At 38.6% G+C, this 11,326-nt stretch overlaps 1 protein-coding gene across 1 annotated transcript; it reads right to left on the minus strand.

Annotated features, from left to right (window-relative positions):
• Positions 1-3,789: 3,789 nt before the first annotated feature.
• Positions 3,790-5,590, minus strand: cxcr4a (chemokine (C-X-C motif) receptor 4a). The gene is made up of 2 exons (XM_077199308.1): positions 5,388-5,590; positions 3,790-5,269 (listed from the first exon to the last, which is right to left on the minus strand). The coding sequence occupies exons 1-2, from the start codon at positions 5,400-5,402 to the stop codon at positions 4,202-4,204; spliced, it is 1,083 nt and encodes a 360-aa protein (XP_077055423.1). The 5' UTR covers positions 5,403-5,590; the 3' UTR covers positions 3,790-4,201.
• Between the last annotated feature and the right edge of the window lie 5,736 nt (positions 5,591-11,326).

Here is an 11,326-nt window from a genome sequence, read left to right on the forward strand (position 1 = left end):
ATTTGGGCTGACACTGTGTTGCTGTCTGGGAAGTATCTGACTCTGGGAAATTATTTACAAATCGGACATTGCTACTCATCTCATGAACGTGCCAAGGAGAGCTGGATGTCAGTGAATAACAACTTTTTAATATCACCATTCTTCCTCGTGCAGATTTATGTGGTTTCAGAAGATTTGGAATGCAGGACTTTTTTTCATATTTATTATTTATTATGATGATCAGTATTTATTATACATTTGTGTAGCTTAAAGACTCAATAGTTCACCTGAAAATGAAAATTCTTTCATCATTTACTCCTCCTCATGTCTTTTTGAAGCATATGAATTTTGAAAGAAGAAATGTACTGGCTGCTCTTTTCCATGCTATTTCAGTTGTATGCTTCAAAGAGGATGCCATAAACCAGTTTTATATTTTATGAAGTCATATGATTGTTTTGGGTAGGCAGCAGACCAAAATATTAGTTAATATTCATAGAAAATGTTCCTCTCAGATTAACTGGAAAATGGAAACTGGATCATTGACTGAAGAAAATGATTAGTTCACGAATCAGACATTGCTAATTTTCTGATGAACATTCCACGGGTAGATGTCAGTGAATAACATTTTACATTTTACACTTTACACTTTATAAGGTGCCTTAGTTGCACTGTAATTATACATTTAAGTACTGAGTAATATTTAACTATGTAGCCTATGGATTATGGTCAGGATTAAGGTTTGGTTTAGGTTTAGTTTCATGTAATTATGAATAATCTATTGTTATTACTACAGTATTACATGTAACAAGGACATTGTCAAATAAAGTGTTACACAACTTAAATATTAGCCTGTTCCTTTTACAAATCGAATTGTTTCAGAAGATTTGGAATACATACTGTAAGAAAAAATCCATAGAAAAACAGAAAAGGTCCTGGTAATTTTCTGCCAGGACTTTATCCGTTAAGTTTACAGACTATTCCTTTACCCATAAAACACAGCACAATGGGTAATTCAAAATATGGGGAAAACACCTGTGCAAAATCCAATATTGAATATTCATTCATATTAACATTGGGACATATTTTTACAGACATGGATCAAATGGACTAGTTATGATAGTTAATGGAGCTTTTGTGTCATTCTTTTTAATTGCACAGAAACGTTTAGCCAGTGCAATTATTCAGAATCTCTCCCAAACAAAGGTGAGGGTTTGGAATTACTTGAGGATGAGTAAATGAGTTCCCAGAATTTCTATTTATAAGTAAACCATTCTTTTTATTATGAGATTGAACAAGATATAGGAGATTTTAAACAGGCAGATGACTGGATAAGTGTGCCGATAGACATACACTCTTTTCTACAGCTACACAGAGTGAGATATATTCAGATTGACAGGATGAACAAGGGAGTTTAACAACAAAATAAATGACCAGCTCTTAAGGAATGTTCACTGACCACTCTCCTTTCTTACAGCCCCCCCGGGGGAACAGAGGCCTGATGGAGCACTTAACACTCTCAGACATGCAAATCTCTCACACTCTACATTAGAGCCCATTACTCTGACTCAACGGGCCGTCCAGTCACTGGTGTTAGTTTGTATTGTCCTTACGCATGGATTTTGCTTCTCAATGGGTCAACTCTCACGCATTTCCACCTCTTAACATGGTGGCCTGGTTAGCAGCTTTTGCAATGCAGAGGTCACAGGCTCTTGTTTCCTATGGCTCTACACTGCTGTGCATTGCTGTAATACTTTCTCCCTCTGTAAAGACCTCCCGTGGTTTTATTGTGGTTCATCCTCGCCCCATTTGAACTGAATGCTGCTGTCATGGATTACTAGTAATAAATGCGGGCTGCAGACGTTAACTCCGGGTTCAGAGCATCTAGCATCATATCAGAGTATAGTTATAAGAAGAGTGCACACAGATGAGCGGCTGACCTATCCAGTCACTAGCATCGTGAGACCATACCGACTAATCTGCAAATCATTCAGTAAATCAACAGAACACATGTTATATATTTCAGTTCATCCACAGTAGTTACTCCAACTAACTAACTGAATAGTAACTCCCTTCACTGTCAGAAAAAAGTTTGAAAAACTGTCACTGGGGTGGTACCCTTTCAAAAGATAAACCTTAGTACCCAAAGAGTGAATATTTGTAACTCAAATGTACATATTGATACCAAAATGGCATTAGTAGCCTACCCAAATTCTACATATTAGAACACTTTTAAAGGGTACCGTCCCAGTGACAGCTTTTATACCATTTTTTTCTGAGAGTGTTCCTTACAACCTTATTGTATCCTTAATTAAGATTTTAATGTATTGTAAAATGTTGTTTTTTCCTCAAGCTCAATTTTCAGCAGCCATTACTCCAGCCAGCAGTGTCACATGATCCCTCAGAAATCTATCTATCTATCTATCTATCTATCTACCTATCTATCTATCTATCTATCTATCTATCTATCTATCTATCTATCTATCTATCTATCTATCTATCTGTCTGTCTGTCTGTCTGTCTGTCTGTCTGTCTGTCTGTCTGTGTGTGTGTGTGTGTGTGTGTGTGTGTTTGTGTGTGTGTGTGTGTGTGTGTGTGTGTGTGTGTGTGTGTGTGTGTGTGTGTGTGTGTGTGTGTGTGTGTGTGTGTGTGTGTGTGTGTGTGTGTGTGTGTGTGTGTGTGTTGGGGAATTTAACAATATAAATATATAAAATTATATTTAGGCAAGTTTCATGAATGTATTTGGCTGATGGCCGTGCTCTACTGTTTGAACTACAGGAATGCTCCATTACACTTTTTGGTTGTAAAATTTTGTCCATAGGCTAATGTGATGAACTACACCTGTAGTTGCTTTGCTAGAACACCACGTGTAAACCTGAGGGGAACCGTAAGAATCACTTTCACAGTTGGTTAAAAGTTATTGCAAAAAATGAAGTTAGTTCTGAGAAAAGCTCTAGTGTGATTTCTTTGTGGCTTTATTTTTTGATACTTATTTCAATGACATTCAGACATTTGTAAGTGTCTAAACACATGTAGAGACACTTTATGGGATATTCAATGCTGCCAGTTTCATGGAAAGCTGCACATATTTTTTCTTCTGTTGAATGATGCTTACCATCTGTGATTACGAGCATGATCCTCCAACCAGGAATCGTGGGTTTTTACCTAAACGGTAATGTTCTGTATGAATCCGCACTGAACCAGTTTTCTCAAATAGTCACACCATGCAAAATGAGGTTTTATGACTCATACAGGGTATGTTCGTAACTGCCAATCAGTGTCAGAGACATAGCAACATGCTTTTGTTATGGTACCACCTGAATAAACAGAATCCCTTTGAGGTAAAAGGACATTTCCATGGGGGAAAATAACAGAAAACACAAATAAGGATGATAATGAAATGAAATTTGGAAAGTTAACCAAAACTGCAATGCAATATAGCATAATTTGCATTTAAGAAATTTTGCGTGTATTCACGGTTGAATGGATCCGGCATCATGTTGGGGATTCCACCGATGGGTACTCCGTGTATTTGGTATTTGGTCAGACCTGAATGAGTTTAAGTATTAGGGAATCCCCGTTACCAATGCATATGCCTCAAATATTATAGGCTGAGGGTACTGTAATTTCTGTCCTCCACAAACTATTTTGTAGAAGTTAGTGCTGAGTAACAGTGCTTTACACGCACATGTCTCTGTACAGAACGAAACTAAACAATACTGGGTATTGCAGGGAAATTCCATTATCATGCCCTAGAAAAGAGTTACTCTAGAAGTGGTCAAAGTACACACACACAAACACCCAACACAATAATTTGTGTACTCAAAAATTTATTGCAAGACTTCAAATAGCCAAAGCAGCTCTTTTAAACTGGAACGTCTCTGGTTTATCATGTAATAAATAAATGCAATGTTCTACATAAGTGCAGAAAGGAACCAGTTAAAAAACAATCTATATACATATGTACAGTAAACATCTTGCACACTATATCAGCACATTTGTATGTGCACAATGCCTCTTACTATGAAGAGAGATTTTACAGTAAAACTGGAAGCAATGCAGTATGCGATACCATACTGAGAGACATATTTACATTCTGACAACTTTTCAATTAGGCTCAGCCTGTTAACTATATTTTCTTTCCTATACAAAGCACATTTTAGCTAGTAATTTCATGTAATATGGGATAAGCATATTCGCAGTCCAAGGTGCGCGCGCGCTTTTGTTAACTCGAGTGAAAGCTAGAAGACTCGGATTCTGTGGATACAGATGACATCCCTCCTCTCTTCTTCGGCAGAATTTTCAAACTGGACCCCCGGCTAGGAGATAGAGCGCTGCGGGCGGACTTCTTGAACTTCACGCCAAGAAACGCGTATAGGATGGGGTTGAGGCAGCAATGAGAGTACGCGAGAGCCTCAGTCACGAAGATCCACTTCTGTAGACCCTGCTCGAGCTCACAGCTGTGAGGAATCACCTCTAGCATCATCAGCGTGTCCAGCAGGATCCCCCCGCAATAAGGCAACCAGCAGACGAAAAAGCACACGATCAGAACCACGGTGGTCTTGAGCGCCTTGCGCTTCTGCGTGCCCTTCGAGCCGCGCGACAGCTTAGAGATGATGATGCAGTAGCAGACGAGAATCACGATCCCGGGTAGCACGAAGCCAACCAGGATGTGCTGGAATCGAAAAGTGACGACCCAAGTAAGGAAAGACTCCTGAGGGTAAATGCGCTCACAGAAGGTGCGTATAGCGCTGGTCTCCGCTTTGGCGAACACCAGGTCTGGGATGGTGAGGAGTGCGGCGGGGAGCCACACGCCCACGTAAATGATGCGACTGGCTAGAAGTTTCCTCGGACCTTGGCTGTTCGTGGCGCGCACCACGGCGAGGTACCGGTCTAGACTGATGAAGGCGAGGATGAGGACGCTGCTGTATAAATTCACCGTGTAAATCATATGCACGGCCACGCACATGAACCCTCCAAAATACCAGTCTTTGGCCGCGTCCACGGCCCAGAAGGGCAGGGTGAGCACAAACAGAAGGTCCGCCACTGAAAGGTGCAGACGGTACTTGTCTGTCATGGTTCTGGATTTCTTCTGGCAGCCCATTACCAGAACAACCAGCCCATTCCCGATAAGACCCAAAATAAATATGATCCCGTACACGGTTGGAAGAAAGATCCTCTGGAACTCGTGACTGACCTCCACGTCGCATGGGACCTCAAAGTTGGCTCCAATGTCCCCCGAGCCGAACTCAGAGTTGTTATCAGCTGATAAATCATCTTCAAAGACGATGTGCTGCAAAAAAAATTAAACAGACAAAGTTAAGTATTTTTTCTTATAAAGTAGACCAATTTAAATGCAATCAAACATCACTTAAGAAAAAAGTTTTTGAGTAGGCTAACTGTTGGCTTACTTCGTAGTACGCCATCTTTAAAACACTCCTCCGGTGCTGTCAGTCTCCAGAAATTCTACCGCGACTTTGTAAACTTCAGGAGCTCAGATGTTTTTAAATACCCCACTCGTGCGCGTAAACTCCGCCCACTCACACACGCAATCCACAGCAGCACGCGCGCTCGAGTCTGCGCTCGCGCCCAGAGAACAGGTAGCAGCATCTGCGCCTTCCGCTAACACTCTTTTCCTGTTTTCGTGTTTCTGAAAATGTGTGATTGAAGAAAACGACGTCCTGTGACGGAAATCGGTGTTTCAATTGTGTGTCTGCAGACCTGCACAAAACTTCACACAAAATCAGTTAACTTTGCTTATTCCAAGAAATAGCCTATGTTCGTTTCTAATTCCAAATTTTGGTAAACAAAGTGGTACAATATTACATGATTATAGACTACGTGTTTATATTATTATTATTATGTGTTATATGAGCATGAATGGCTTTCTGTTTAATCGTGATAGTGACGTAACTTTCTCACTACAACCCTCAAAAACACTTTTAAATGTCATTCAACCAGAGGCATCAGTTCAGATCACACACACACACACACACACACACACACACACACACACACACACACACACACACACACACACACACACACACACACACACACACACACACACACACACACACACACACACACACATATGAAAGTATTTTCATACTTTTAATTTTAGACGCTGAGCTGTGAAAAGTACACTTCATTACACAATGACAAAGTACACAAACAGATTTTATGTAAGTGAAATTAAATCTGAAAAAATTAGGTGGAATTGGCTTTTTGAGCATGGAAACATACACACTGTATGTTAATCTCTTAAGTTATCTGAGCTGTTTATGTTCTGCATAAGTTGAATGGCATTTTATCACATTTAAAAGGTGCTAATGTGTTGATGATCAGATAAAATCACAGAGACAGTCTGACTAATCACAGATCGTACAGTTCTCCCTTTGTTCAAAACACCCGAACCCCATAGTAAAATTAACTTAACTCATGTATACGTATATATGTCTCTATGTATACAAGTATAGGGGGACAACTGGTAAAATGGGACACTTAAGATTTGTATTTAATATGTTCTTTTTAATGTACTGAAGATCTTTAGCTATTTAAAATGGTATTGTGTGAGGTTACGTGCTGTTTGGCATCATATTTAAAAACAAAAGGACAAACTATCACATATAGTCTCTGAAGAGAACCTCTCAGAAGAGAACACCCACTGCCCTCTACTATAATATTGCAGTCATTCAATACTTGGTTGTAACCGTCACAGATGTTGGTTAGTGAACAGAGACGTAGACACCTGGCTGAAACGAGAGGTCAGACCTATCGCTGTTTTAGGGAGCAAGGAAGGGCAGTTCTCAAAGACAAAAAACCCTTTGGCAATATGTGTGTGTGTGTGTGTGTGTGTGTGCTTTCCTCTGGGAGAACATGTGTTTTCACCTGCCCCCAGCCAACAGAGATGGCTTCCAGAAAACTGTTTCACAAACTGGTAGTTGTAAGGTGATCTCTATGTGTGTGTGTGTGTGTGTGTTTGTGTGTGTGTGCCTTCAAAATCTGTTGAATTTATTAGTTCTGTTATAAACACATATTCTATAGTCTCATATACTAGTCACCACACGATAGTATAACAGAGCTGTAAAATAAACTCCTAGTCAGTGCATGGAATCTTATATCATAATTAGGTCATGCTTTAATGGAACTTATATTTTTGTTTGAACTCTCAGTTTTTCCACAGGAACATTAAGAAATCAGATTTAGTTTTTTCTTGTGTGTACCTATGTGTGGTTGTGTGAATGCATGTGGGCCGATGAAAGAAAGCTAGAGCAGTAAGACACAAACCGGGTGTCTTTTATGTCTGCAGATACCACAGATGTGTCAAAGGTGCAGAGGCATCAAGAAACAGTGTGAAAGAAAGATGGAATCAATGCATTCACTGTTGTTTTTTTCTCATGTCAGTACAGCAAAAGATCCATGAATGTAGATTTTGTCATCCTCTGTGTGCAATGAAAAGGAAGTTGACCGTTGGTATGACGACAGAGGTTTGGAGACAGCCGTCCTTAAAGGTTCAGAACAAAAGAAAGGAACAATAGCATAAAATAGTTTAGAGTGTAATTAATTGTGAGGTTGTTTGTGCATAATATACATTTAAATACATTTTCATATTGGATCACACAATTATCCAACTAACAAAGAACATTCTAAGAACTTTCCTAACGCTCTGGCAATGTTGTCTCAAAGTTATTAACAAACGTTCTTCCAGTAACGTTAATAGAATGTTTGTTCAAAGTTATCTGGTCTTTAATAATGTTCTCAGAATGTTAGCACAAAAACAATATTTACACATAGTTCGTGGAACATTTTTTCTTTTCTGAGAGGTTTTAGTTGAATGTTCATCTCAATGTTGCATCCTTGAACATTCAAAAGGAGCGTTGTCATAATGTTTGCAAAATGATAAAAAGTTATGTTTCCTTAACGTTCGCATAACCAAAAAAATAACATTTTAATATTATTTTAAAAACTGTAAGTTTTGAACATCCAAAGTACATTCAGAAATAACGTTTTCAGAACTATGTTTACACGACAATAATGTACTAAAAACGGAAACGACAGACGACAGCGTTGTCAAAACGGATCTGCGAAAACAATTACAAATGCTGTATTCTGCTTCAAGGCCAGTGGTCGGCGATGTCACTTTGGAAAGAAACACTAATCGCCTATAGACTCAACACATAATACACATGCACATTATGTCACAGTTTTCACAAATTCATGTTTGTGTAGTTTACACGGAGATCATAATGGTATCGTTTTCAAAAAGTTTGCGTTTTCAATATTCCTAAAAATGGATGCAAAACTACAGCAAATTCTGTATATAAATGAAGCCACTCAGTGTGTGTAAGAGTGAACAGGTCGAGTTCAAACTTCTTTTTGAAAGAAAAATCACACACACGAAGACATACAAAATGTCGGTAGTACAGAGGGTTTCCTCCCTTCTCCATAGGGCACGACAATAGCCCTCAGGACAGGGCAGAGAGGCTCTGATAAGAATACAATGGGTCTGATGATTCCAGATAAGAATTTCTGTCCTTTCTGAGAGTCATTAGGCCATCTTGTATGTGTTTATGTATGTGTCTTTCTTCCTAACCAACTTTATCCACTAATAATGATTTAAACAGTTGAATTTAGAGGAAAAGATTCAGATAAGAGCATGCGCTTCTTTGCTTGTCAGACGGTTGTGTGAAGTTGAGAAAAGAAACCCACAAGAAATCTGAGGTCTATTTGCAGATCTACTAGGCAGCTCGATGGTGCCTTGAAGTCTATACGTTGGCCACTAAAGTTCCAGCCTCAAGGCGACAGAAAACAAATCACTGCTTGGCCAACCCATTAATAGAGGTGAGCAGAGAGAGGGGGAGAAAGAAAAGGTGGTATTAAGGAAAGAGGAGACACCTGTTTGAATGGCCCACTGCCCATGCTCTTTTTCTCTCTCTTTCATCCCAGCTTGTTTAGTCATGGAGACAGTTGAAAAGACTTCTATTGGAGAACAGAGTCGCTGACAGACCCGTATTAATTAAAAGCCATTGACTAAGCAAAGACTAGTCGATTCACTGCATGCTGCATCGAATTATCCATGCATGTGAGAAGAAGTGCTAAAACAGTATGAATGACAGTTAAATCAACCTGTCAAATTATTTGTAAGCTTATCTGTGTATATAGTATGTATGTTCACATTAGGATGAAAATAAAATGTGATATGTTTTATTAATGTTAAGGTTAGGTTTTAAATGAATATTCTGGGTGCAATACAAGCTAAGCTCCATCAACAGCATTTGTGGCATATTGAAAATAGACTTCTGTATTATGGGATGGTGGATGGGATGTACTAGCTTTACCCAAAAAGAGTGAATTTTTTCACACCATGTTTTATGGCTTGTGGCTATACTATTCAAAAAGTGATTATTTTAACATCTACACTGGGTTGTTTCCACCCATGGTTGGGTCAAATATTTACAAACCCAACTGTTTGTATACATTTTATATTACAGGTTTTTTTTTAAATAAAAGGAGGGACAAGTGGCAAATTAATGATTCTGTCATTCTTAATGACTTTTTTTCCGCAGAAAAGAAAGGAAGATATATTTAATTTGACTATTTTTGTCCATAAAAGTCAATGTGGTCCAAAATATTCAAGCTCCAAAAAAAGTTCTCACATGTCACATCACTAAATGTCATGACATTTGAGGTTTGTGTCCTCATATTTGATGCAGGGTTTGCGTTTGAATAATAAAGGCTTTAATTTTGATCTGTTCATCTGTTTAACAAGTGTTGCTTTAGAAGACCATCTTGTTCGTATGGATTATTTCACACTATACCTTTATGTCTTTTTCGGAGCTTCAAAGTTCTGGACCCCATTGACTCTCATGATATGGACAAGAAACACTAAAACATTATTCAAAGTATCTTCGTTTATTCTGCAGAGGAAAGAAAGCCATGCAAAGTTGGAGCAGCAAGAGGGGGGAGTAAATGTTGACAGAATTTTCATTTTTGGGCAAATTTATGTCTTTTTAAATTCTGGAATCTTTGTCTTCTCTGTCTGGCAAGTAATCTGACTCCGACTCAGTGAATGGGACTGAATTGTTTTGCAGGTCTTTGAGAGGATTAGATGGGCTGATCTGATGACTGATATGGAACCCTCCTGTCTGTCATTTGCATCCTTTGTGGAAGGTCATTCACTGCTCTGTGTGTATATGTGTGAATGGATTTGGGGGGCTGTATGTTAAATAACCAGAACATTACTGTCAAACATACTGTAAGTACGCACTCTAAAGGCCACGCATTAACAACACTGCCCCTTTTTTTACGTTGGGGTGAGGTCATTTCCTTAACAGTCATTTAACTCATTTTTGCCGTACGTTTTGTCTGGCAGATCTCATAAAGTGTCTCCTCCTATCTTTCCAGACAAGTTTTAGGCTTATTGATCATGAACCACTCCTATCTGAGTGATATAGAAAGGGCCGCTCCCTTGAAAAAGTCAGCAGCTTTTAACAGTGACAGGAAACAAAACTTTGGTTAATTTGGCTCATATTTACATTCACATGTATTCATGAACAGACACTTTTATCCAAAGCAATTTACAAACGAGAGTACAATGACAGCATAAAAAAACAACAACTTAGGATTAATTAAGAGTTCTAATGTTTTTTAAAGAAGTCTGTTGTGCTCACCAAGGCTGAAGTTATTTGATTAAAAATACAGTAAAGGATTTACCTTTCAATTTAAAGGAGCTGTTTTCTATTTTAATATTATAGAATGTAATTTATTCCTGTGATGGCAAAGCTGAATCTTTTAGCAGACATTTCTCCAGTCTTCAGTATCACATGTTCCAGCCGAAATCATGGCATGCTTGTAGTGTATCATGCGCTTAACCAAATGAATTGTTTATTATAATGATGTCTGTCAATTGCCAAAATACAATGGAGCTGTTTAGTATTAAATCTGCATTTGGCTGGCTCAGTGGCTCTAATTGACTGATAAGATTCACCTGATTTGTTCTCATTCTGTCTCACAATAGAAAGGGATTACAATGCAATATGCAATGATCTGACTTTAACCTTTGTCAGAAACGAGTGTAATTACATTACCATGGTAACACCAGTTCAGTGTTGAGAGGAGACTGAGAGAGGACCAAGTCATCCATTGTACCCAACAGAAGCTAATAAGAAAATCTTGAATGATAATAATGGACAATTATAGAGTATACACACAAACACACATCGGTTTCAGCTCCCAATGTGTCTCTGAGGTCTGACATACTTCAGTGAACAGATGTTTGTCTGCTGAAGTGTGCTTGTGCTTTTTACTAGATGATACCTCAGAATCACTGTGTGTGTCTACCTGCCTT

Source organism: Siphateles boraxobius, unplaced genomic scaffold, assembly GCF_051911475.1.
Source record: "Siphateles boraxobius isolate OS27281-9 unplaced genomic scaffold, OSU_SipBor_1 41, whole genome shotgun sequence".
In the NCBI taxonomy this organism is placed as follows: domain Eukaryota; kingdom Metazoa; phylum Chordata; class Actinopteri; order Cypriniformes; family Leuciscidae; genus Siphateles; species Siphateles boraxobius.